Raw genomic sequence first — 27,889 nt, forward strand, 5'->3', positions numbered from 1 at the left:
CAGGCTGGTCTAGCTGCCACAAGCTTAAAATCCACCTTAACACGTTCATTATTTTTAAAGTCACTTTTACTCCCTTTCAGGTAAAAATGCCAGCCAGCCTCCTGAAACCCTCTGGTTATACTTCTCAGCTTATCTGCCCATTAATCATCAGATCAGCCACTTATAAACGCAGATGCTCCCGAAAGCACAAGCAATACTAATAACCTCCCAGACAGATCTGCATTCCTGTTACACCAAAGAAACGGACACAGGTTGGTTCAGGAACCAAAAACCAGAAGGAAACTGAATCTCAAGAGTGTTCATGAGAGACCCCACTGCCCAAAGGCAATGCCATGCAGAGCAGATGGGACAGGAGCCATTCTCCATGGCCAGATGGCTGGGGTAGGAAATCCACTTTCCTGGAGTTTATTCACGCTGACTCAGGGTTGTGATGTCCCCTCCAAGCCTTTCTCTGGTGTTAATGGGGTTTATCCCTTTTTGCCCTCAGTGGCATAGCAGAGCCCTCCTTAAAGCATTAGGGGATGGTAATACCTCAGGCTGAAGGAGGAAAGCTTTCCTGAGCCCATCAGCAAAGATTAATCCATTAAGAGGAGAAAAAAGAGACAAGGACAGGGATGTAGGGAGAAAGCCAAGGAAAGGATGGGCTGATGTTACCAGCAGACATCCTCCTCAGCTCCAGCCCAGCTCCTCCACTGACTGCCCCGAACATCCATCTCCAGTGCCACAGCCTGAGCTCCAGCAGATGTTTGTCTTTATCTACAACAGGCCCAGATGCCACAGCAATGGGGGATTATCCAATAACAAAATAAATAAATAACAGCTCTCCCCAGTAAGATCAATGGTAATCTGGTTGCTCTGGGCGGTAAGTACATTCTTTCACCCAACAGCACGGCTAATCAAAAGGACGGAGGAAGTGCAGCCTCAAATGCTGTGGCTGCAGGAAGAGCAAAGTCTGGTTAAATTTTTACCTGGGGACAAGCATCAGACTAATAGGGAATCTCATCCCTGTCCTAAGCCTCCCACAGCTCCACCTGCCTTAGTGAAGCCTGCTGTTGTGGAGGGACAAGAAGAGAGGAAGAACCTAGGGATGAGTTCAGGTCAGGGACAAATGGGTTGGCCCCCCCCACGGTCCTAATCTTGCCAGCTGCACATTTGCACCACATGCTCTGGCACATTATTCCTTTTGAGGTGCTCTGAGAAACCTTTGGGACATAGGTGACAAATGAGGCAGAGACCAGCCAAGGGAACGCAGCCAGGGACCAGCTTGCAGCTGTATGTGCTCCAGGCATCTCCCCATGGCCAGGCACACAAAGCCCAATGGGCTCTGTCCAGTCTGTCCATGCCAAGAACATCAGATGATGTCTGAAAGATGCTCTGGCATCCTCATGCCTTTCTGGTGACACGCCAACAATGCAGCCATCCCCACTGAAGGGATGCTGCTGCATCCCTGCTGCAGGCTGGTACGGGCACAGCATGCGAAGGGATGGCATGGTGGGCCTCAGGCTGGGCTGGTGGAGCTTATTAATTGTTTTTGTTCAGCACTTGGTGTATCTTTCAATATTCATCAGCCAGTGATGAAGGAGAGCTCAGAGCTATTATTAAATATTGATGGCCCAGGCAGACTCACGGCGGGGCTTGGCATGCTGCCTCCTGCTCACACTCTACCCTGGCCCTGGGTGAGACTCCTGGCTTGCAGGAATCTGCTTGGAAAACCCTGCCAAGCTTGCCAAGGTGGGCAAAGCCCCTAAAGAGGAGGTGAGGAAAGAAGGGTTCTTGTTGGCTGCTGGCACACAGGGGCACCACCGCACAGCATCATCCCTTTAAATGGCCACTCACCTCCGCAGGAGCAGCTTGGGATGGTTCTTACTCTCCAGGTTCTTCTCGATGAGGTCAGAGAGGAGCTGCTTCAGAACACCCGTGGCATACTCCATCTCACCCTGCAGAGCCGTCATGATGAGTGAGGCCACATTGCCACGGTCCCGCATGGAAAAGCTCCGCTGAGCCTCCAGTGTGCGGATGAAAGTCAGCAGGAAGTGCTTCTTGTTCAGGAGCTGCCCAAAGAGGGTCAGGGACTTCTCCACATTTGCCTGGACCTGCAGGGATAGAGCAAAGCTGGGAGATGGGTGCGAGCAGGAGGGCAATGAGAATTCAGGGGGGCTGCACATCAGGTTTGTACAGTCTTGGGGCACCGGTGCATACATCAACTTCAAACACGTACGCACAGACATACATGTACATCCCTCATATACATTCTCTTTGTTCTCATGCATCAAAATTTCAGCTAGCAAGAAGCTCAATTCCCACCCAACGCATGGTGTGGGTATCACACTGAAGGAGTGCCTGCCCCTTTTCAATACCCAGAAAGCAAATAAAGCCTCAATACCAAGCTCTGCAATCAGTAAAGCTGCTAGCTTTTGGAGGATAGATTTCAGACAGGAGCAAATAGTGGAAACCTGGGTCTGCCCCTCTCCAGACACCATCTGAAATATTCCCTTTTGCTTTTGAAGTTGTATCTCAGCCATGTCCAGCTGAGAATGGGCTGGGTTCTTTTCATCTCCCCATCGCCTTCATTAGCACTGCTCTGCTCAGCACCGACCATATTTCTTACCAGAAACGAGCATTTTTACAGACAACATCCTCCTATTAGAAAAGATGGTTTCCTCTGAATAAAAGCCTCTATCTGGTGCAACATCAATTTTAATGATTTTTTTTTTTTTCCCCCTTGTCTTCCTGATTGGGAGAATAAGTGAGAAATTTCACTTTGCGTCGATATTTGGAGACAAAACAAGACTCTTCATTTCAAAACATCAACTCAAAATGAAGGAGAAGGTTTTGACACATCAAATCATTTCACTTCAATCAAAACTTTGGATCGTCGCTTTTTGGTTCAGTGAAGCTCCTCATGTTTGTACCTTCCCCCTCCAAAACTGCTGATGCTTCCCACAGGAAAAGAATAATCCCATTTCCTTGTCATGTGTGTCACAGGAGCCCCGTGTGTCTCCTCACCATGCAGGAGAGAGGGAACACCTGCCCCAGGACATCCCAGCATGGAGTTGGGGAAGTGACAAACCTCCCTGTCCCCATTTACAGGAATCCTTCCTCATGGAATCATTAAGATTGGAAAAGACCTCCAAGATCATCTAAGTCCAACCATCAAACTGCCCCCATCACGTCAACTTACAGCATCATTAAGGTAGGAGAAGACCACTAATATCACCAAGTTCAAACATCAATCCAAGCCCACCATGCCCACAGACCATGTCCCCCAGTGTCATATCTCCATGGTTCTGGAACACCTCCATGGATGGGATTCAACCAGCTGGGGGATGGGTCCTGCCCAACAGCAGCCATCATATTGGGTTTGGGAAAGGTACCAGAGGATGGCAGTGCCCACTGCACACAGCCCTACATGCGCCGCCCTGCCACCTGCCTGCACTGCTGTGTTTAACTCACAGATCATTAGCAGAAATAAATGAACAATACTGAATTAAATATTTAATCAGGCTTAAACTCACACAAAGCAACAAACCTCCCCCCAACAAACGTAAAGAGAAAAGGAGCTGGTAATGACAGTGTAATGCTTGGCTGTGGATTAGCGGGTGTGCAAGCGAGCGCCGCTTCCCTCCCGTCATCCGCAGTAACTAATGTTACACCATGAGCAAAGAGACAAATAAAAGCAAACCTGATTCAATTATATGAGGCTTGCACAACTGTAGTTGCTTTATTTAATCTCTTTGGAGGTTTTTTGGTTATTTTTTTCTTTTTTCTTTTTTCCCTTCCTTGCAATTTTAACCCTTTGTGCCCCAGGCAAGGTTGAGCTTGCATGCTCTTTCTGGTGGGATGTTTTGAATTAGGAGCTGGGAGTGGATGAACTCCTGCCTGGTCCCCCTGGATAATTCACAATTACTCCTCTGCAATTTCCTCTCCAGAGCTCCAGTTTGCTATCATTTCCACCCCTCTCTCCTTCGGAGGGGACTGCAGCATCCAACAGATGTTGCCACGAGAGCTTTCTGATCTCATCCACTTCAAGGTGCCCCATCCACACACCTGTTCCAGCAGCTCTGCATCAGTGCCTCAAGGAAAAATCTTAAGGAATACCCTTAGGAGCAGGAGCAGAGCTGAGCTGAGCCAGGCTTCTGCAGGGACAGGAAGGGCTGTGCCCAGGGGAAGGCTGCTCCCAGGCCCCATGGCCAGCAACAGCTCCAAGCATCTGGGAAACCTGAGCTGCATGGGGAAATCCACGGAAACAGGGACCCCGCTGCCTCCGGAGCTGGGATTAGGAGCAGGCACAGAGCCAGCTTCCCTAGCTGAGGCTGTAATGCCTGACAGCACCAACACGTGTGCTTGCAGTTGGTAAGGGTTCAGGGTGTAACTAGTGACCATGCAACCTGCACCAGAGCTAAGTGCTTCTCCTAAATACCAAGCGAATCCCATACCAACATCAATTATCACTTTGGGTCAGAAGCATGGGGAAGCCAAGGTTCACGCAACCTCATTGCTCCAACCAAGAGCAGCCCGAGCAGCCCTGCATCGCATATCCCAAATGAGGTAGGTGTGGGAAGGCTGAGAAAGAAAAGGGTGCTGTTCTGGGGAGCAGGATGCCCAGCTTGGGCTCTGTACTGGGAAACAGAGCCACAGACACAGAACATGTTGGACAAGTCTGCTAGCAAGAGTGACCATGCAGGCATCAAACAAATCCAACTGAATAAAGCAAGTGCTGTAGAAAATGACAGCAGCAATGATATTAATATAAACATTGATATTAATGTCAGAGAGAGCAGCAACCACTCAGCCTGCGCTCACATGCCTGTAGTTTCTTCTATCCCTCCTGTAGTGCAACCACCAACACTGCAAGCACAGAAGCAGCAGTAATCCTTTATTATTCCTACCCCAAACAGCCCCAGAACACTTCACCCTCTCTGCTATTTGCTGTTTATCCATTCTATTGCAGAAGGGGTGGGCTTACTCCTAGCTTCTGGCATAGCCCAGCTATGAAAACAGCATAGTTCTGCCCACCCTTGCCAGCCTACATCCCTTGCTGCCTGAGGTTCACAGTACCCCTGCAGCCCCATGCTCAAGGCAGCCTGTTCTGGAACCCCCAAACTCCCTGCTCACAGCTCAGAAGCTGCAAGGAAGAGGATGAGCATCTCCACATCACATGCCTTCCCCTTTCCAGCCCAGAGGTGTCTCCCCAGCATGAAACCCTGCAGAAACAGACAGACACCCAGTACCACACCTCCATCTCCTTCAGCACCGGGTGGTCTTCTATTCCAGGGAACAGAACTCGCATGGCGTAAGTGCGATAATCCAGGAAAGGGATGCCGGCCCCATCCAGGTCGTTAGTGAGTTCATTAATGTCCGTCTGCAGCTCAGCAAAGGCTGGATGAAAAAACATCATAATTCAGTAACACGGCCCCCAGCACACTGCACTGCCACCCAAAACATTCCCTGGCACCCAACAGATGGGTCTCAGGGCAATGCTCGGAGTCAGATCCACATCCTGCACTCCGGGTTGCACATTATCACTGCCCCCATCTTACACATGGAGAAACAGAAACGGAACCGCAGACAAAGGGGATGATCCCCTCGGAATAAATCAAGTGGTAGAGCTGGGAACGGGACCAGTGGGTCCCAGGAGCTTCAATTCTCCTCACTCAGCACTCACAGGCTCAATGGGATCCTGGGGGCAGATGGGAATGAAAAGGTTTGCATAAAGCCAGAGCTTCTGGGGGAAACGTTAGCAGAAACCACAAGAATGTCCTCATTTTGTTTTGACCTAAATACTACTGAAGAGCTGAACACACCCACCCCAGCACCTCCCAATTCCCAAGGGAAAGCAATGCAGGGAGGTCCTGAACCTTTAATTGCACCTACAGGGAAAAGCTGACGGGAGAGGAGTCCTAGAGATGGGAAAGGGGTTGGGGGAGTGAGGGGGAGAAAACCCTCAGAAAAATCAAATTAACGGCACTTTAAAGGGAGCTGAAAGCATAGCAGAGGACTGCAGGCTCGTCAGCCTGATGAGAAAAAACAAACCGTCAGCTTGAAAGGCATGCTATCTTATCTGTAACTAGTGGGACTAGAAAAGAGAAAAGGCAGGGAAGAGATTGTGCCTTTTAATTAAAAGCAGATCCTTTTATCTGCCAGCTGTGGAAGACAAGACACCAGCTCCCTCCCCTCTCCCTGTCACCACTGCCATCCACACGCCTGTTTAGGGATGGGGATTTGGGAAGCAAAGGGCTTTTCTTGCGTCCCCCTTTTTATTATCTCGTTGTAGGTGCCTGCTCCATCCGCAGGCTCAGGGCTGGTTGTGGCGGTACTTGGCAGGGTCGGGGCCTCAGGAGCCAGCTCAGGGGGATAATGGGCAATTAGGTTTTATCAGCAGGATCATACAAGGAATTCTGTCCAATTTCACAGCACCCGTCTATCACATAATGAGAGACCAATTGCCTGCTCACAGGCAGCCCTTGCTACCCTCTTTGCTCCCTTTGCTCACGTTTGGAGAAATGGAGGGCAATTCTTCAACTGGAAAAATCCCCACATCCCACCCAAAATGGGTTTCCTTTCTCTGACACAGCAGCTTTGTTCAGTTCTGTCCCCTCTCTGAAAGGCAATGGGGAAAGGGTGAGAGCACCCAGAGCATGGGGGTGGCACAGAGACATCACTTTCCCACAGGGGAAGTGAGAGTCCAGGTGAGAGTCCATGGAGTGCCACAAGGAGGAAGAAGAGGATGGTGGGAGGCACAGGGCTGAATCCTGACCCCACGCACTGAGGTTAGTAAAGGACAGAAGTGCCTCATGGTGCCTGATACAAAACCCACAGCCAACGCAAAGCTGAGGGCCAGGACTACTCACCCTCTTTGCACTCCAAGGCCACCCGGGACTCCAGGTTGTCCATCTGCAGCTGGAGGCGTTTCAGGGTGCGGTCAGCATCGCGGGACTTGCGCTTGTAGGCAATGAGGACAATGATGATGATGAGCAGCAGCAAGCCGCCACCACCGCCGATCCCAATGATGGCAGGCAGGGTGAGCAGGCTGTCCGAGTAGATCTGCAACGTGCCCGGGGAGAACTCGAACCCTCCAGCCTTAATCTGCACCACAGGGAAAGAAGCAGCAAAAGGTCAAGTGATAAAGGGGCACCGTGCCTTCCCACCAGGCTGGGAACAATGGGATGTGGGCAAACACAGAGCATCCCTCAGTGCCCCAGCAGCTTGTCCAGAATGGCATGGCGTGTGGTAATGGGATGCAGGACACGCTGCCAATGTGTGCACGGAGCAGGCAGGGAGTTTGATGTCTCATTCAGACAGCATTACAATAACAGATGGGATGTGAAGTGAGTTCCCTGATAGATGGGGAGCCCAGGGGGGAGTGTGTCAGGTCCCTCTCAAGCAGGCAAGGCTGTGTAGACCGGGAGCATGAGCACTGCTGTGCAACAAGCCAATGCACACAGAGTGTAGCTTACAGTGCTAGTGAGGATCATGGATGTGGTGGGAACCCACCTATGTTTGGCTCCAGCTGTGCCCTGGCACCCAGCAACTCTTGGCAGGGTGCAGGAACACCTGGCTGAATGTGCCAGGAAAAGGACAAAACATTTGGTCGTACACCAAGCACACAGTTACGGAGAGTGATGCATGGGAAGTAAGGAAAAGGCTCCCAAGGAGTGCTCCTACAAGTGTGTTATCCACCTTTGTCTGAGGATGAGCACACACAGTAGGGTCATGAAGATTATATACCTCTGTGACACCCAGCCAGGGACCATCAGACACAAGGGCTCCAAGTTCCCCTAATACCAGCTACTTTCCTTCCTGCATCTCTGATATGAAGCCCCACGTTAGCCCCATGTTTCCTCCTCCCTGCCACCTGCACAGGGTGCTTGGTGCTTACCGTGACTTTGTGCTGGCCGGTGAGGTTAGGGGACTCACAGAGCAGCTGAGTCTCAGACACGGTCAGAGTGCAGGGAGTGTCCCCAATCAGCACTGTGTAGTTCAGGCGGGAGTTCCCTGCTGCTGGAGGAAGCAGGTTCCTGCCCTTTTGGGGAAACAAAGAACAAAGCAGTCAGCTCCAGCACAACAGAGAAAGCTCCAAAGCCTCGTCACAGAGCAAAGTTGCCACAGAAGAACCATGCTCTGGGTGCACACAGCCTTACCTTGAGGATGAGGGGTGAGCTGGGCTTCAGCTCCAGCATCCCCGTGGGGCTGAGCGGCTCAAAGACGGGGTCTGGGTAGTATACAAAGTTGGTGGTATTGATGATCAGCAAGGCCTGGACGTTATCCATGATGAACCCGATCTCATCTGGCCGGTCGCCAACCTCAGGAGGACTCCGCTCAGGGTTGTCAATGGAGGGTGCATAGCACACCATGGTGGTATCATTGTACACAGTGCAGTTCTGTGGGGGGAACAAGCTGGGGTCAGACCTGGCTCCCAGCAGTGAGGGCAAGGTCTGACCCCATAGGGATCTCCTGCAAGCTCTGGACACAGGATTAAGACTTAGAATCTGCACCACATCAACAGATGCTATGTGACACCCTTGTAGCTGCTTTTTACAGATAAGTGATGGTGGTAGGTGGGACGGCTTGCTGGGGATAGGGTCTTTCTGCCCTGCAGATATCCCACAGATCTCCCATCAATTTTGCATGCTTGGATCCCACCCTAGCAGCGCTGGGCAGGGATATCACTGCCCCAATGCCCCTCTTCTGGGTGCAGCCCCTGGATACCACCAACCCCCATGGGACCACATTTGGATCCCAAGGAGTGATGAGGTTTCTGCTGTATGTTGCAGAGAGATTACGTCCTTCCTCCTTGTGCTTTGGTCCCGATCTCTCAGCCCTCCCCATCAGTAAGCATCACTTACGTTCTCCCTTTCAGAGCTGCAGTACTTGGCTCGGATCTTGGGCTCTTTGATGGTGGCCAGGTTGGTGCCAGTCACAGTCAGCAGCGTCCCACCACTAGAGACAGATGGATGACATGTTGGGAAAAGCAGCTGTGACCTAAGGACCCCACTTCTGGGCAACCAGCAGGCAGAAGCTCACCTGCCCCAGCCTGGGTGCCCCAGGGACCCATTCTCCAGCCATGTCACCGTAAACAGTAGGACCAGTACCAAATCATCTGAGATGCCTAATAGCCCTAAAATCCTACCCTGCGTCTGCATGGAGTGCAGGGCTTGGAGTCTGAATGCAACTCCAAATAAAGGCACAAGTGATGGGAAAGCATCACCAATGGGAGGTCCTCTCTACCACCCCCTTCCTCCATGGCAGAGGGAGGTGATGGGCACAGGCTGGTCCCTGTGGGGTTTTCTTTGCCACTTAGTGTTAAAAGCCCCAGAGAGCTCGGCCATGCCCCTGGAGAGCTTGCTCTTCATTGGCACCCTGGGGAAGGTTTCCCTTAGCACAAGCACTTAATGGATTCCTTCGCCTCCTCTCCAGCCAATTCAAACCTTTTAGAAAAAATATGCAAACATTTCAAAAATCCCCCGATGGGAAATATTTTAATTTTATTCACTGCCGCCAAATGTCAAGCTGAAATTAAGCAGATCCAAAGCTCTCTTCGCTCTTGCCCCCTGCCAGGCTGAGTACTGTAGGCCAGGAGTTAGCAGGGACCCAGTGCCAAGCCATTCCTCACGCTCCTCTCTGGAGCACGGCCCAGGGGATATTGCAGCAGCGCTGAGGAACACAGATCGGGATGGGGGATCCGTGCCCAGCAGAGCCCTACTGCACCCCACTGCATCCCTGTGGGCAGCCCTGCACCCACCTGTTGATGCTCCACTCGGGATCGATCTTTTGGATGGTTGGGTCCTCTGTGTAGTTGTACTTCACCTCCGGGTTGCTCAGCTCTGCCCTGTTGATGTTGATGAGGATGGGTGACCCTCCAGGAGCGTGGCCAGGGGGGGTCTTGCAGCGGATCTCACGGGCACTTCTCCTGGGGCAGAAATGGGACAGTCAGGGACCAGAGAGGAGGGAAGTAACGGCATCCCTACCCCCTTGTGAAACTGCTGAGTGGGAAGGGGAGAGAAAAAGAAACTCAAGAAATGAAACAAAAGGCAGCTGGGAAAGGCTGAGCTGCTCCTGAGCGTTCCCATTGCGTGGCTGCTGCAAACAGCAGCGATTAGAGCTGATAACCAGTAATTACCGCAGGAAAATATTTAAAGAGCCGCTCCATTATCATCCCTAATCTAAAAATTATCCACTTCATGCCTCAGGGCTCTGTGCTTTTAGAGAAAAATCCCCGTGCTTTGGGTTCTTCCTGGAGCCTCTGACACAAGGTTTCAGGGGGAACTCTCCTCCACAAGCTCAACAGGGTCTGCTCTATTTGGGGATTCCACTGCCTCTGGAAGTGCCCCCACCTCCTGTCCCCCACCCATGTGCCCCATGCCCCTCACCCTGAAAAGGCACAGGGACGTCCCCCGATGGTGACGGTGACGTTGCTGCCAGCGTTTAGGTGGCTTCCTTCAATGGCAATCCAGGTGCCGCCAGAGAGAGGGCCGCGGGTGGGGGTCACTCGGGAGAAAGTGGGTGTCTGTCAAAGGAGAACAGCCTCAGCATGAGATGGGCCAGGACGGGACCTGGGTCCCAAGCATCCACGAGTGGATGATGGGAGATGGGGAGGGTGAGGGAGAGACAGGGTATGACACTGGGGGCTGCCCATGGCAGCAAGGTACCCACAGTCATCTTCCTCCCATGGCCCCCCACCCACATGTCTCATCAGTCCTGTTCCTGGTGCACAAGGTGACACTGAGGCTTACCACAAAGGTGAAGCTCTTGGGTGACGTGGCCCGGTAGTTGGGGGAGCAGTCCCGGATACACACTTCAACCCGCGCATCGTGGACCTTGCTCGGGCTGGCATCTCCGATTTCACACACGATCCTAAAAGACAGAGGGAAGAAACTCCAGCCCTCACCACTGCAACCATTGCCAGCCTGGACTTTGCTCCCACTGATCATCTGCAGGCAGAGGCAGTGTTTGAGCCCTGACCTCCCCACCCCTGTGTACCGAGGCAATCCCTTCTCGCCCACACTCACTGCTCAGCGCTGATGTACTCGCTCTCAATGGGGATGCACATCACTTTGCCCACTCGAACACCCCAGCGCACATCTTCAAACTTGAGGCCCAGGTTCTCCCCGGTGATGGTCAGACGTGTCCCTCCTTGCCTGGGGCCGGTCTCAGGTGACAGCTAAAGAACAGCACAGCACATCAGCCAAGGGACCAGGCTGCAGGGGATGCCTCGCTCTGCTGGCTGCAGCCTGAGTAGCACCAGGATCAGCACGCACTGCTCCCTGCCGAGGAGCAGATCAGCTGTGACAAATGCCAGAGTATGTGCACAGAGCATGGAGCAGGACAGCCTTCCCAAACGCCTGCATTGTCCACATGGCCCCTGAGGAATGAGTCTGGAGGTGCCAGATGTATGGGAGCAGTGGACATGGACACCCTGCTGCAGATGGAAGCGGGTAATACATCGGAGATGAGGACACAGAAAGGAGGGAGACAAGACAGACCCAGCCAACCACAGAAACACATGAGTTTGCCTTTGGGAAGGTCTCACATACCAAGGGATGAGGTCCCCACACCCAGTCTGTTCTCACATGAGGAACTGTCCCCACCAAGTTCTCACCACAAACACAGCAGACAGAGGGGAACAGGAAGAATATGGATCCTACTCATCTCTCTGCCATCCAAACCCCAGCCAAGCTGGCTGGCTGCTGAAGATCCTCCACCTCGCGCCGTGCCTCATTTACCAGCATGATTCCCAATAAAGCGGACAGGTGTGGCCTGACAGAAGGTGTTGGGATGACAAATGAACAAAGAGGTGTGGGTCCACCGCCTGCCTCCAACGAGGCGATGAGGGGCAATCTGACAGCAGTGCACACCTGCAGCGCTAAGCAGAACAAATGGCAGGGCTGCATGCCTGCACTGGGACAGGGGATGTATCCCAGGGCAGTGGTGGGGCTCCACCAGCACCCCAGAGCTCAGAGCAAGCCCAAGACAGGCACAGTTCCTTCTTTACACAGTGGCAAAACCCTTTTAGGCTCTGGGCACTGCTATGTGCCTGAAAGTAGCACAGTCCCAGGATCAGGGCTCACTACAGAGCTGCAGGAAGTGATCACGACTGCTCTTGCCCACACATTGAGCTCTGCTGGGGGGGGCTGGCAATAAGCAGCTGTTTGTTTGGTATTTTTAGATGAGTGTTAAAAGCTGCTCCAGCATGTTAGATTCTTCCTCCTCCCTGCAAACCTGACAAGGGCCACGTGTTCAGAGAGAAACAAGCCCGGGAAAGAGGTGACTCCGTTCACGGCGCAGCACAGGAAGGTCACAGCTAAACAAGCCGCATGGGAGCTGGGGCTGGCAAGGAGGGCAGAGCAATGCCCCCAACCTTCCACTCCAGTGTCCCAGCCCCAGCAAACACCACTCTTCTGCTAATTGGTTTCACAGGGTCCTTTTAACCCAACAGGTAAATGGCTTCAATGGTCACAGGTGACAGCATGGGAAGGGGACAATCAGGGGAAGGGACGCCACTCTGAGGGTCACGGCCAACACCGAGCAGAGCCCGTGCAAGTTTGCAGAGCTGCTCGTCCCCACTACTAAGCAATGGTGAAGAATTGGGGTCACCTCCCAGCCCAGCTTCACCACCCATGAGCACACCTGCTCCCCAGCCTGCTGGGCTGGGAAGAGGCTCCACATCCTTCTTAAACCTCTACAAGGGGGCTCCTCTTTTCCTCCCAAGCCATGCCTTATTCTCACAAGCCCGTATGCAGGACAGGGGCTGTAGAAAGCAGCAGCAGCTGCTGGAGGAGCACCATTTTGACAATCTGCAGCAACCGCCTGCTCACATCAGCCCCAGGGCACAGAGCAGCACCAAGGTCAAGCCCACCTGCTAACAGATCCGCTTATGCTGCATCTGCATTTAGTGCCAAACTGCATAACGATGGAGAGCCTGCTGCGAGCCAGACACCATCCACTGCAGTGTGTACGTGGATGCTGGTGATTCGTGGCCCTGGTTGCCTTCATGGGTGCTCAGTGCCATCCTGAGGCAAGAGATGTCACAGGGACCCCCCCACCACCACCTTTGCCGTTAGCAGCAACAAAGAGCACCCAGTCTAATTGCTGTTAGCACCAGGCTGGCCCATGCTCAGTGCAGACCCTGCCCCTGCAGGAAAGGGATGCACATGGGACATGGGGGCAGTGGGAAAGGCAGGGCTCTGGTTTCCAGCTTTCATCAGATAACACACAGAAACCCAAACAGATCAGATACAATGCTAAGACTCCAGTAATTAACACCGGCAATGCCTGCTCACCCTGCGAGCCGTGGGTAAACAGAACGGATTGCATGGAATTACGCATCAATCCCTCCTAAAGCACCTCGAGCCCAGCCGACAGACATGTTAACATTAATGTGGGCAATCTTGTGAAAGGAAGGTCATAAAAGCTGTCAGAGATGGGGATGATGAACTACCAGCCCCTGTGACAAGAGGAGGAGCAGCCCAGATCCACGGCTTTCCCAGGATGAACAGCGGGAACCTCAGACAGAGAACAAAAAGCCAAAAGCACGAGGGCTGCAGAGGGAGGATTTTAGCCTTGGAAAGCAAAACAGTGACAAGAAACTCTCAGCCCAAAGCACAGAGTATATCTGATGCACCCCCACATCCCAGTCCCGCACACCCCCTACCTTGGTGATCTTGGGGTCGGTGCAGCGACTGTTACCACTGCTGGCGTGCATCCAGCTGCTCTCGTAGGCCAGGCAGTGCTGCCGCAGCGTGCAGCGCTTCTCCGACACGCACCAGCCACACTCGAAGCGTGGGTCAGCCTTCAGGCACAGCCCACAGCTCTCCCGCAGGGCTGAGCACTTGTACAGGTGGGCTGCAACAGCAGGTGGAGAGCGGGGTCAGTGCAGCCCCACAATCCTGAGATGTTAGTGGGCTCCATCTCCACTACAAAGGGGATGGGGAGGCTGGGGGTGCACGGGGCTGATTTCCCACCCCAGCCCTAGCCCTCACTTACCCTGAATGTTCTGGGGGTTATCGATGACGAAGTTCCCATTCCAGACCACAGATAAGTTGACCGGCAGATCACTGATGTCGTTTCCTTCGTAGGAGTACTGCAGGAAGGGACAGAAAGAGGCCATTACGGATACACATAGGGATGTGCAGGGCACTGCTATGGGGCTGTCCTCTACCAACCAAGAAGAGAGGGATGGAGCCTGCAAGAGACTGGCCTGGCCACAAAGGGACAGTTCTGACAGCAAACAAACAGACACAGCATAGGCAAAACAGAAGGTAAGACTGGCATAAAAATAAACAACATAGAGGGTTTCTAAATAGACCAAAAACCCATTAACCCAGAGGTCTGAAGCTGCTGCTGAAGAGGCTGAAATAGATAACACCTGAAACACACACACCCCCTTCTCTACACCAGGAACAGGGGGGCTGCAACCTTCCCCACGTTCCAGGACCAGCACTGCCAGCCTAGCACAGGGATGGAGCTGGATCCCTGCTGCTGCACAGAGCTCAGCTCCCAGCCTGGTGCCTCCTCCCACCCAACCCCACTCTCCCTTGCTTCGAAATCTGAGTCGCAGCCCCGGCAGCCCCATCAATATTCCCCGCACAGCCCCGGCACGCAGGCGGAGAGCTTTAATCGATACGGAGACAGGAAGGCAGTCGGAACCGTCCCTGACAGCTAATGACCTCCTTCGGCAAGAGATTCCCCGCTCCTCTCTGGAGAAAATGACAGGCGTGTCAGGAGAGATTAAATGAATGATTCATGGCTTGCTGGAGTTTGTTAGGAGCTGTGGATGCTCGGGCAGCAGCTTGCCCAAGCTGCAGGCTGGACGCGGCCACACCACCTCCATTCTCTGCAATCCTGGTCTTCCCCTTGTTGGCAAGCAGCCTTCTGGGCCTCAGGAGCATCCCTAGGACTGAAGCCATGATGACATGGTGCCCACAGATGTGACTACAGTAATGTACCCACCCCTCAGCCCCTCTGACCCCACAACATACAACCAAGAAGCCACCTCCTGTTCCAGGTTGCATATTCCTGCAGGTGTTCAAGGAACATGGAGATGTGGTACTTAGGGACACAGTTAGTGGGTAATATTGGTAGATGGATGGCTGGACTAGATGATCTTAGAGGTCTTTTCCAACCTTAATAATTCTATGATCCACTGCTTTTGGCTAATGGTCCTACACCCAGGGGCCAGGCTGAAAGAGCCCAAAAATGCACGTCTGGGTAGCACAGATGCCACTGATCAGATGTACACAGTGGTTTTAAGGCACAAAACACCCAAATGCAATCTCATCCCTTTCCTAAGTCCACCATCACCTCTCTACAAGGCAGCCCCATCAAGTTCCAAATCAGCCATGGAACCACAGAATATCTCAGCAACGCTCCATGTCCAAGCTTAAGAAAATGGAGCCAGAACAGGGCAGTGAGCCCACATCCCTCCACCTTCCTTCATCCTTCACCCACACTCTCAACCAGCCATACATCCCAGGCCAGACTGAGGCCAGGAGCCAGACCCACAGCAGCAATGGGACCGTCCCTGCAGCACAATGCAGCACGTGCCAGGGAGGGACACAGCGGCACTGGAGCAGAGTTTTGCTGTGACGAGCCACGTGGCAGCGTAAGTGAAATTGGCATTTTCAATTTGTACTCTGACATGTCTCATTTGGGGCCCTGGCATCTCGGGAAGGCATCCAGCCTGCAGCTGTCCAAAACACTTATTTGCATCTCTCTGCCCCGGCTGCTTTTGGAAATTAGTTCTTCTGGGAGGTGGGTAGGAGGGTGGAGGAAGAAGAATAGGAGGAGAGGGAGGGAGAGAGTTAACTCTTTATGCACCAGCCCTGAAACAGGTTTGCAAAGAAGGAACATGCACAAGAGATGCCATCCATCTCAATAAGAAGAACACCATTGCGCTGAGCATGCCACACTTGGAGCAGCAAACCTGGTATCCACCTCAACTCCCCAGCACTCACTCCCTACAGACCCATGTTGGGATTGCTTCAGAAGGAGCGCCAAAGCTTGAGAAAGTCACAAAGGGCACAAGCAGCCCCCCTGGTCTTGGGGTAGGGAGCAACAGAATGGTGAGCAGCCAGGGCTGGGGCCACGTGTTGATAGCAAGGCCAAAAACACCCTGCTGCTCTCACTCCCCTGTGCCTCTTCATACCCATAAGTATGTTAACCCTCTTAGGCACTGGAATGTTTGCATTCACACTTGGCAAAAGGTCACTCCAGAGCTCCAGCACCCTCCTGGCATCCTGGGTACCCTTTGCTGTACAAAGTAAGCTCTGTGCAGGCACTGTCCCATAGGCTCCTCCTCACCTCCAGCTAACATTTCCAAACATCCATTAAGCACTTAACAGTTATTAACTTCCTGGGTAAGCAATGTCTGCGGCCAGCAGCAATCCGCAATGAGTTGCATGCAGGAGGCCAGGGCTGGTGGCACACGGCAGCCTCACAGCCACAATGCGTTCTGCTTCATAGATGTGCTGCCAGCACCGAGTTGAGTTACTTTGCTTTGCAAGCAATAAACAGGCACTGTCTGGAGAGCAAACAGTGCATACTGAAAGGGAAAAGCATGTTCACGTGCTATGGTGCCTGCAGAAGGGACAGGAGAATGCATGGCATGGAGTGAATCAGTGGTGGGATGGAGCTCATTGGCTCCTCACCTTGCCCAGATCAGTGCTCTGCTGCCACTCTGCAGGGGCCCACTAGACAAGCCTGGATGCAGCTCTTCCCAGTAAGGTCTCCTGCTGTAGGGAAGTGACTCAGGCCAGAGGACTCCTCGCCAAGCCTTTCTGTAGAGTATCTCAGGCATCCTCCCAAGAAACAGCCAACAACCATGCGCAGCTCTGCCTCCCATGCCCATCCCCAACCCGCTTCTCTCCTGCTGCAGCTCCCACATTTGCTCCTGGGAAGCCCCCTGCCCACGCAGGAGCCAGCAGGGATCCCCAAGGAAGGCACTGCAGGGGTCATTCCTCTGCCCACCCTGAGCAAACCTGCACATCCCAACCTCCCTCCACCCAACAGGACCCTCCCCTCCCTCTCTCCAGCACCATTCCCCTGGGCTGTGTTTCTGGAAGAGACGCTCGGCTGCAGCTGTGTCCTATTTTTCTGTAGTTGATGACCTCAACTCCTTCCCCTCACTACGGGGACGGCAGTAATGTACATCGTGTCTCGCCAGGGCTCAACTGCAATTCATCATTATTTTATCTGCTGGAATTTAATTGGATCCTATCAAACTCTCCTGATACTCCCTTTTCACTTTAAACACTGCTGCAGGAAAGATAAATGCAGGCAGCACTAGGACAGAGCGCACGGCTTTGTTGGTGAATGGTTCTGGGGTTGTGGGCTCCAGTCCCGTTTCCCTCTCCATGGCTGCTTAATTAGAGATACACACACTGGAGGTGCACGGTGCTCGAGCAGGGCATGTGTGCATGATTTATGTTCCTCTATAAATACACCACAAGCTTGGGAAAATACTGTCAGCCACACAACAGCAAAACTTGACGGCAACGCTTGCCCTCTGATTCTCGATCTCCTTTTGTTCTTTTCACATCCATCTCATCCTTCCCTTCCCTCCATCGCACACCTGGATTCATCCTGCCTGGAATTCAGCAAGAAGAACCTGAGACGTTGGGAATAAACCAACATCTAACAACAAGAAGAAAGCATCAACCCGCTGGGTCTCGCTTGCCTCGCTCACATCCATCCCATGGCACCCATAGGGGCCAAGCAGTGCCGTGTACCACAAACACGTTCCTCCCATTGGTGGTGGGGGGCAGGATGCTTCACAAGGCTATGGCACTTCATCATGGGGACAGGGACAGCAGAGGTCACTGCCTGCAGCCCACGCAGCGCTGGGGTGAAGGTCCCGACCCACATCTGCACACGGGGGTGACAGCAGGGTGACAGAGGGGTGACAGCAGGGGCCGCAGCTGACGCGTGGGTGACGCGTGCCAGGGGGATTGAGAGGAAGGAGCCAAAAGGGAGACCCAGAGTTGACACAGCTGCTCATGGCCACGTGGGGCTTTTGTTAAAGGCAAAGGGAAATAATTGAGGCGTGAGGCTTAATTTAAAGTGCTGAGACAACACTCATATGCTCATGGAAGGGAGATGAAGGCTCTTCCTATTTTTACATTTAAAGAGAACAAGCAGCTCTTGGGGTGTTTTCTTGGGAAAGAATGAGCAGAGGTAGGGACTGCACAGACCTTGAAATTTAGCAGCACAAAGCAAGGGATGCAGGTGACCATCTACCCATGCTCCACTGCATGGAAGTAAACCTCAGAGTCTGCCTCCAGAATCATTACAGTTGGACAAGACCTCTAAGACCATCCAGTCCAACTGTTTGCCTACCACCCATACTGCCCGCTAAGCCACATCCATGTACCACCCAACTAACAAAAAACTACTGAACGGGCAAAGAATTTAGTGTCTTAAGCCACATTTTTCTTTTTTTGCCTCTTTACAATGCCTGCAGAAAACCCTCAGGGCTGCCTTCCTATTGAAGAGGAGAAAGGACTGCAGTGAGGAGGCACAAAAGGGGTTTCTCTGCTCACTTTTTGACCTGGGATGTATGGGGAACACCGAGCCTGCTCTCCCTAGAGCCTGCTGCAGATCTATTGGGTGTCTCACATGATGTTTATAGTCAGCACTCAAACCTTAATGAATGGACTGTTGAATATTTAACAAAGATGTCCTTTCTTCAAGGTGCCAAAAAGTCACTGGAGTTTGACAAGCACTAAAACTAAACAAAAGACAAAGACTTTTAAGTGGACTTGACTTATTATCCTTCCCATTCATCTGCAATTCAGGAAAACATCCCTAATTCAGCAAAGTAATTAACCTCTTGTTTAGATCCCATTGAACTCGAGGAAACAAAGTCCTCTGAAAGCCTTCCTGAATGGAGGGCATCAATTCCTCTGCTCCACTGCTGGGAGGATTTCACTGCTCCGCCAGTTCTCCAATCCCCAGTGCCCTCTGCACCAGGAAAGACCCAAATCCAACCCAAGGAATGGATCCAAGGGACATGAGCCCGCAGAGCCCCCCAGTCTGGTGGCAATAGAGCCCCGGGTCAGTGCTGGGTGACTGCATGCAGAGTGACGTGCCATCAGCGAGCCAGATGGACTGCAAAAAAGACAGGGAGGAGACGAGCTTCACAGAAGTGTGAATTTGAATCACGCACAACATAAAGCAGCCTGGCTAAATGCCCTCACACGTTAAAGCAGGCAAGCAGACCCTGAAAGGAAGAAAGACAGTTTCTTTCAAGCCAGAACATTTTTCCTCCTTCTGCGAAGCTGCCCTGTGCCTGCAAACAAAGCCTCCTGCCTCACACTCCAGTGCTGCAAAGCCTATCTCATGCCCGTGCAGCCTGCATTGCTGCTAGCTTGTTTTCCAGCCATTTCCTTCTAATCTGGGGCAATTTTTGGGTCAGACACCCAGCCCAGGGAGCAGGCCACATGAGCCCTGTAGTCACGAGCACTGAGCTGTGCCCGATCTCTGACGATAGCTGAAATGGTGTCTGGGGAAAGCTCTGTGTGGCAAAGGATCACCATCAACACAGACCCACTGATATCATTTTCACCTGCAGCTCAGGACAGTGAGCGCTTCTGCTCCTATCAAACTGCATGAGACACAGCAGGAGCTCTGGCAGCACAGCAGTCCCAGTGTTACTGCACAGGGTAAGCAGAAGTGGGCTCAGGATGCTCCTTGTGCCCAAACGCTGCATCCCATGGAGGCTACTCCAACAGCTTCTAAATGTCACCGTGCCACTGAAGCATGGGGGAGCAGGGACTGGTGCTGGTGTTAGGTTGCAAATGAGCTTTCACAGCGCATATGATTGAAAACAAATTTTAAAAGGATTAAATCAGAATAAGGGAGGGGCTGGCTCCATGCAGATGAAGAAAGGTCCACGCTGAGCCCAGCAAGGCATTCCTGTAGCTAGGCAGTGCCATCTCCCTATATTATATACAGATATTAATACCCTGGGTCTGTCTGTCCAGGGACTTGGTGCTCCTCATGTGGGATGGCCACGCAGCAGGGGTATACTCACACAGCTGCAAAACCTCATCTCGCTTAGGGACAGAACGAGTGGGAGGAATAAACATAAAGCGGGATGTGGAGAAGGTGTTGGCTGGATTCTGAGGTCAGGGAGGCAGGGGGGAGGGAAGCGTGGCTCTGACACAACCAGGCCAGCTGGCCCTGGCCCAGGCAACTTTCCTCAGCTTCCAAAAGTGAGTTTCCTTGGAAGTGCTCCCAAATCCTGGCGAGTCTCTTGGGGCAGTAGGAGTATTGATCCCATCCGGAACAACCCCACACAGCATCCTCCCTGTGCACCTGGGTGCAGGGCAGTAGAGAGCACAAGCTGGGAACCACCCCCCAACCCACCCCCAAGTCTCAAAATCTCCATCACCTGCACCAGAGAAATTACACCTGGCCACGCAGCAGGCAAGAACAAACAGCCTGCAAATGAAGCATGCACTGGGCAGAGAAATGCTGCATGATCTCACACCACAGAGCACTCACCGAGGTGTTCTGGCACTGGATGCTGGTGCTGTTGAAGCGCAGAGCGGTGACACGGGTGGTGCTGCCAGGGATGTGGAAGATGCACTCATAGTTGCGCTGTCCGGACTGCGGCTGAGGCAGATTCTTGGCTGTCAGGGTGATGGGCTTCACCACACCTACTGGGATGTAGATCTGGGTGGAGGGCAGGATCTGTGGGCAGTCCTGCAAGGAGAGCAAGGGCAGTGATGAATCAGAGCAGAGCAAGGAAACCAGGCCCGGCCACCCTGAGCACACCTTATCATCTTAGGGATGCTCTGAGCAAAGCTCTGAATGGAGAAAACCAGAAGTGAACCTCAGGGCAGGGGAAATGGCTGTTTTCCAAGTTACAGGTTAATCCTGGCTGTGGGAGGCAGGGAAGGGAGCAGCTATAGCACCTGGGACTGAGACAGCTAAGTATCAGCTCTATGTTTGGGCACAATGACTCCAACAAGATGTGCTCTTCTGCCATCATTGAGGTCAATAGGCTTCAGAGTTAAGGCCCACTGGGCTGCACCCTATCAGGCTGCACTCTCCAGCTTCACATGACTTCCAATCCCCTTTGTCCACAAACAGACAGAAAAGCCTTTTACTCCTTTTGTCCCTCTGCAACATGACTCCATGGTGCCGCACTGAATTTTGCTATTTCTGTGGCCAGCTCAAAGCAGCTTCACCCAACATAGCCTGATGGCAGGGTGCCTAAAAGCAGTGGCTCCAGAGGGGCACCAATGAGTCCAAGCTGGGAGGAAGGCTCCCGCTGACAACCCCCCACTCCCTGGGGATCCCCATGCAGCTTTTAATAGCCACTGGCGCCCAGCTGCTCCAGGGGAGCTGTGTGTGCAGAGCACAGGGGAACGGGAGGGAGCAAAAATAAATGAGCTCAGGCAGCAAAACAGCTCGGCATCCCCGACGGATGCCACTTGGGTAATAACAGCCTGATGCAATCCCACGCCGGCTTTGCAGAACCTGCCGGGGGTCTCGACTCCTGGAAGCGTTGGCCCAAAATAACAGCGAAGGGGAATTCCGTGTGTTGAAATGAGCTTGTCTAGAACTAAAGACTGCTGCTGCCAGGGGAGCGATGCAGTCCTGCTGCAGGGCAGCTCCAGCCCCAGCCGTCGGCACAGTGCTGGGCCAGACCTCATACAGCCCCAGGCTTTATCCCACAGGCAGCGATCAGCCTGACTTTGAAATGCTGATGAGAGGTTTTAAAAGTTGTTTCATTTAGCAAATATTAACAGAAAACTCCAGCTTATCTTGCTTCTCCAATTTCCCACTCTTCTCAAGCCTGCATTCCCCAAAAGCACAGTTTTTAAGGGAAGAACCTATCTGCCCCCAAAACATGCAGAAACAGAGGAAAGTAGGGCCGGGCTGGGGACCCTCAGCACAGTGATGGTTGCTCTCAGTGCTGCCTCTTCCTCATTTTAACCATCACCACTGATGCTTTCAGTTCAGCCAGGGCAGCAAGCACTTTATCCACCCAACTGGGCTCACCATGGATGCTTACAAGATCCTAGGAGACCAGCAAACCCAAGAGGTGTAGCAGGCACAGGCATCCCTCTCCCCATGTATGCACAAAGACGGGGCTGATTTGCTGACTCTTGGTTTGAGCTGGAGCTGAGTCCCCCCCATGACATCACATGTTCTGCATCTGCCGCCAGAACTGTCTCATCCAGCAAAAATTTCAGCTGGCTCCCAAACAGGAAGCACCTGGTGCTGGTGGGTGCTGGGGCAGAGCTGCATGGCCCTCAGGGTGGCAGGAGGGGTGGGGGCACTTGGACAGCTCACTTCCCCTACGAGTCATGCAAACAGCTGATGGAACTCTGCCCGTCACTTAAGGCCCTTGGAATAGCTTTGTCCAGTCCCCATGGCTTGCTTTCCTGCAGTTAACAGACACTCTGCTCAAAGGATGTATAAACTTATGGGATGAGGAGCAAAGCAAGATGTCCTCTCCCACCCTCCCAGACACTATGCAATTCAGTTTCTCCAATTAAAGCTATTTTACTAGCAGGATGAGAACATCACAAAGGTGCCTAAGTTTGCTTGGAGAGCTAAGAGGCAGAGTCACACTGCAAATGCTGCAGTTTGGGTTCCTCAGGCAGCTCCCAGCTCAAGCTGCACAGCTGTATCAACAGTTATGGGGATAAAGGCACGATGGGGCTGGCTTCAACCTGCCCAAGTCCCTGGTGACAATGGCTGGGTAAGCCATGAGGCAGGACATGTTCTACCTGCCTTGGGCACCAGCTTCCTTAGGTACCTAAGGACTGGGTGAGTTATTTGCCAACATTGCTTCTGCACCAGCTGCCACAGCACCCAGAGGGCCAGACTTCATCCCAGCCAAATCAAAGCACCATTTCCTTGGAGGCTTTCAGAGTCCCTCAAGAAGTCCTCCTGGTCTCAACCATTTCCATCAGTCATGGGAATGAAGAACAAGCACAAGCAGAATGTGCTTAGACTCAGCAAACACACCTGGTCCCCACCTGCTGCAAGGCTTTCACCCTACACAGTAGCTGTGCATTGGCAGACACCAGGGAATGTCTCAGAGAACAGCGTTTTGGGAAAGGAGAATTCCTTTTCCATTGCTGCTCACACCCACAGCCACCACCGTGCTCTGCAAGTGGGGACAAGCAGAGAGCAGCCACTGCTGCATTATCCACCCTCCCTTCCCACTGCTTCACCCCCAGAGAAAGCCGCAGAGAATGAGGATCTCCGGGAATGCGAAGTAATCAAAGGCTCCAGAGCTGAGGGCTTAAAGCCACCGTAGCCGGCAGGCAGGGACATCCCTCCTGCTGCTGCCAATCCCAGACACATCGATGTGCACAGCGACTCCTACCCACACCCAGCTCCTCCCTGAGTGCCCCACAACAGAGCCCAGGCACCCCATGCTTTCAATGTAACACCCCAGGGCAATGCACCGGGTTGCTGTTGGCCTTTTCCTCTACAACACTCAGAAAGAAATGAATGACATCGCTGTAGTTTGGGCGCCAGTGGGAAGTGGCAGATGCTGAGTTAAGCCCTGGTGTGGGCAGACTTCCATGCCTTTTCTGACCAGTACCTACCATACTCCTGCCAAACAAACTGCAGACAGACCAGATCTTACCTAAAATAACTGAGAGTCAAACATCCTCCCACAGAGAGCATCGGGCTGAACAGCTGCCCTTAATTTGTTCAGCATTGCCATGGTCTGGCACCAGGTCACCCCTACCAGGGGAAAAAGGCAGATTTCTGATCCCAGCACCAACACACAGCCCACAGCTGCAGCCGGTCTGAGGGTGCCCTGCCAGGAACTGCTGAAGCCACACCAAAGTGCAAACAAGCAGAGCCAGGCTTTCCAAACCTCAAGGCAGGCGTTGCTCCAGACCCCAGAGTGACCATGAGGTCTGCGGGGGCACAGCCTGCCTACGTCCGGAAGTGGCACAACTGCTGTCCCCTGGGAAAGGTGCACGCATCCCAAAGACAACATGATGGGGAAATTACTGGTTGCTTTTGGGTTTGCCTGGAAGGGACAGGGGGAAAGTCCCAGCAGCTGCCCATCACCACACACACCAGAGCTGCTGGGAACTGCCAGTGTTGAGCATCCTGTTTGCAGGAGCACAGAGCTGGCTGGGAAGGCGACCTCAAGGACAGGCTGAACCCTCACCAGATTTCTTCAGGGTACAAGCTGAGAGATAACAGCTTTTTTTTATCTTCTCACATTACATAATTCCCCTTTGTGTGGGTCGCTGAGCTGGGCTGGTTCTGGCCTATGCGTGATGCATGCTGTGTGAAACACACTTGAGCATCAACAAGCAAGATGCAGCCTCCTTGTGCTCGGATCATCACAGGAGAGAAGTGGAGTTCGGTCATTCGTGATGGAAGGGCCAGCAGAAAGTCATCACTGCTCTCTCATCTTGGGAATTTCAAGGGGACAAGCATGAAAAGCACTGTTGGTGGGGCCACAGCAAATCCCATGCAATGACACCCTTTTTGGGTGACAAGCAGCATCTCATTTCCGCCATTTGCTTGTTGCTGTGCTGAAATAGCAAGTGCCAACCCCACCTACCCACACGCGAGAGCAATGCTTGGGCTTTTCCAGCTCTCCAGATGCACTTGGCTCTAAGCAGGTTTTGCTCAGCTCCATGCTCACAGTAACGATGCTGATGAGATCCAACACAGCCCCATCCTCCAGTCTGCCACCAACCTCTGGTTGTCCATCCATACCCTTCAGTCCTGAACACCACAGAGGTGCACAACTTGGAGACCCCAAGTAGAGACCCAAGCACACCTGCGTGCAGGCTCCCAAATGTCACCTGAAGATCCAGCAGCTCCTCACAGAGAAGCAGTAAAACCAGGAGGTCTGGCTTTCCACAGGGAACAGGGAAGAATCATATGGCAAAAGAATGGCTTAGATTGGAAGGGAGCCTTAAGATCATCTCATTCTGACCCCTCTGCTGTGACCTGGCTCCCCCCCACCAGCTGAGGCTGCTGGTGGCCCCATCTAGCCTGGCCTCGAACGCCTTCAGGAGTGAAGCACCCACAGCTATAGGCAGTGCCTGACCACCCTAAGTACAGGATTTCTTCCTAACATCTAACGTAAAACACCTCTCTTTTAGTTTATAGCTATTCCCCCTTGTCCTGTCACTATCAGACTGTAACAGGTTGGTCCCACTCCTGCCTGTAAGCTTCCTTCAAGTGCTGGAAAGAAGATGTGTGAAGGTGCTGCTTCATCCATCCTGTCCCCAGTACCAAAGCCATTGTGCTGCTTGCAGAGGGGCTCTGGCTAAGTAATAGCCCAACCTCTGCTGGAAGGCCCAAGCTACTCAAATGATGGAAGAGGGAGGAAGAAAGAAGGGGAAAAATTGATTGTTCCTTGGTGGGAGGTTGACCCGCACCAGTGAGGAGCCTGGAGCAGCCAGGAAGGCAGGAGGGAGAGAGGCAAAGCAAGAGGGAAGTGAGTAATAGGGCTGAGGGCACCACAGCCAGACAGCTCCATCTAACTCCATGCATGCCCTGAGCCCAGCACTGAGGCACAGGGACAAAGAGAGGACGACAACCCTGAATCAAAGGGGACCCAAGAGCCTGAGTGAAAAGGGAGACCTCACAAAGCACAAATTACAAGAGACAGATCACCACAGCTACCTTCCAGGCACAGGATTCTCTTCCCCAGACCTCTCCCTTCAGAACTCAAACTGTGATGCGGGGCAGGGTGCAGAAGCACAGCTCTCCTGCAGATGCCAAGAGTGATTTATTTCCCTGGTTGGTGGCATGGATCCCACACAGGATAAGCCCCCACAAAACATGGTTCTTAGCAAAGTATTACAGAGGAAGAACATGTGATGTGCAACGAAATGGTTTGTTTTACGGCTTTAAGCCTTCCTCTCTCTGAAAACAAGCTGTTCTGCAGTGACAGTTCAAGCTTGCTCCCTTCAGAAACATCAAAGGAAATGCTTAAGCATCTCTGCCTTTGCTTCTGTCTTGATTCAGCCTTTTGTGCCTCCTGACTTAGCCCAGATTCCCAAACAGCTCCTGCACAGCACTGCTCAGCTCACACAGCCCTTCCCCCACACTCCTTCCTTGATTCCCAGAGAAGCCCAGAACTCCGGACACAGCTTGCACAGGGTTTCAAAGGCTTTTCATCTGCTAAACCCTTCCCTGCAGGCCAGGGAGAGCAGAGCAGAGCTGGCTCACACTGCCTTACCTCAGAGAGCTTGACACGACCTTCCAGGAAGGAGCAGTCAGCGGCGTTATGGGTGCAGATGTGGCGGTACTTGCACCAGTGGCAGGGGAAGGAGCCGTTCACGCAGGACAGGCAGCTGCAAAGAGAGCAGAGCAGGCAGCATTAGGTAAGTACAGTAAAGGGCATCACTTTTAGGTCAGTGCCCCACGACAGCTGGTTCTGCATCTGCCTGGGGGCTAAGCAGCAGCAATAAGCCTCTCTCCCCTCCCCCCCATCAATCATAGAATGGCTTCGGTTGGAAGTGACTTCAAAGACTATGTAGTTCCACCCCCCTGCCACGGGCAGAGCTGCCAACCAGGCACCAGCTCAAGCTGCCTCCAACCTGGCCTCAAACACCTCCAGGGATGGGGCACCCACAACCACCCAGGGCAGCTGTGGCAGTGCCTGAATGCACACTGTGCACACCATGCAGGGCCACAGCACCCTGCCTGGGGGTTTCACACCCCGCTGCATGTATAGCAATAGCTTCCTAAATCCACGCACACACACTAAGGAAATATTTAATTAAGCTGCTTGCAAAGGGGGCTGGAAGTCATTTCCATGTTTCGCTCACATTTTCACTTCCAAATGAACAGCCCTTTTAGCTTTACCCACAAATATGCTAATTGAGATGCTCCTTATGCAAATATATGCGATTTTTTATTTCAGCTGCAGAGATTTGACTTAAAAGCACAGCCTTGGCCTCCCAGCTCCGGCTGCTTTGATGGATGGGGTTGTGCAGGATGGGGGCACAAATGAAGCACAGGGATTTCTCCTGCCCTCATCCCCCATGGCCAGTGGGCAGGGAAGTGCAGGAGTGGAGGCAGCAAGGCAGAGTACACAGGGGTTAACCCTGGTGGAAGCACAGCAGGCACCAAGGGGCCATTCAGAAGAGGAGGAGGTACAGGCAGCAGGGGTCTTCTAGCCGCAGGGTCTGCTCTGTGTGAGACACCCCACAGATCCCAGGTTAAGAGCCTGGTCCAGCCCCGTTCTGCCAGGACAAGGGCACATCATGCCTGCTCGTTCCACCCAAGGTTCTCCTTTGCCATCTGACCTCTGCACACCCCACCCCATCCCCTGTCCCCCTCACTTGTTAATGGCACAGCTCCTGCACCCACAGTATCCTGTGAGGACACATCACGCAGGACCTCCTCCTCCAAGCTCACCCCTGATGCCCAGCTCTGCCTTTAAGGCTCATGTCCTTGCAGACAATTCTCACACCCTACCTCAGCTTTCCATTCACCATAAGGACATCAAGAGCCACTATCAGTAAGTTCACCACGTACATCTCACCACACAGCATTTTTGCTCTATGTACAGCCTGCACCAGAGCACACAACCCATCAGTCAAAGCTTCTGCAAAGCACCTGGTGCCAGGCACATGGCTAAACCCCAGCACCAGCCCACCCTGGTCCAGTGGGAGATGTCCGCCCTTCCACCCCAAACCATTCATTCTTCAATTCTCTCCTACCCTACGTCACCCTGCTCACCTTGCTATGACTCCCAGCTCTCTGCTAATTCTAACCCAGCAGTCCAACAGGAGAATAACCGAGCAGCAACTGAAGCCCAAGACCCCTTTTAAACAGAGGCCACAGGGTGAGCAGCTAGCTGGGATGGGGCAGGGGTGTGCTGCTGTGGGACGGGCACTGCTCCATGCCCACGGCTGCCCAAGGTCGCGCT

At 52.9% G+C, this 27,889-nt stretch overlaps 1 protein-coding gene across 3 annotated transcripts in view; it reads right to left on the bottom strand.

Annotated features, from left to right (window-relative positions):
• The window catches only part of PLXNA1 (plexin A1), a 92,239-nt gene that overhangs the window by 15,841 nt on the left and 48,509 nt on the right, over positions 1-27,889 (bottom strand). For all 3 annotated transcript variants that reach the window (XM_072347837.1, XM_072347839.1, XM_072347836.1), the window contains 14 exons: positions 26,192-26,306; positions 20,503-20,703; positions 13,984-14,080; positions 13,652-13,842; positions 11,010-11,161; positions 10,734-10,854; positions 10,371-10,507; positions 9,743-9,910; positions 8,847-8,940; positions 8,142-8,381; positions 7,880-8,023; positions 6,852-7,086; positions 5,237-5,379; positions 1,837-2,093 (listed from right to left, as the gene is read on the bottom strand). In XM_072347837.1, coding sequence (XP_072203938.1) covers positions 1,837-2,093; positions 5,237-5,379; positions 6,852-7,086; positions 7,880-8,023; positions 8,142-8,381; positions 8,847-8,940; positions 9,743-9,910; positions 10,371-10,507; positions 10,734-10,854; positions 11,010-11,161; positions 13,652-13,842; positions 13,984-14,080; positions 20,503-20,703; positions 26,192-26,306 — 2,295 coding nt within the window. The remainder of the gene's footprint in view (positions 1-1,836; positions 2,094-5,236; positions 5,380-6,851; positions 7,087-7,879; positions 8,024-8,141; positions 8,382-8,846; positions 8,941-9,742; positions 9,911-10,370; positions 10,508-10,733; positions 10,855-11,009; positions 11,162-13,651; positions 13,843-13,983; positions 14,081-20,502; positions 20,704-26,191; positions 26,307-27,889) is intronic.

The sequence above is a fragment of the Excalfactoria chinensis genome, chromosome 12 (assembly GCF_039878825.1).
Source record: "Excalfactoria chinensis isolate bCotChi1 chromosome 12, bCotChi1.hap2, whole genome shotgun sequence".
NCBI classification, from domain to species: domain Eukaryota; kingdom Metazoa; phylum Chordata; class Aves; order Galliformes; family Phasianidae; genus Excalfactoria; species Excalfactoria chinensis.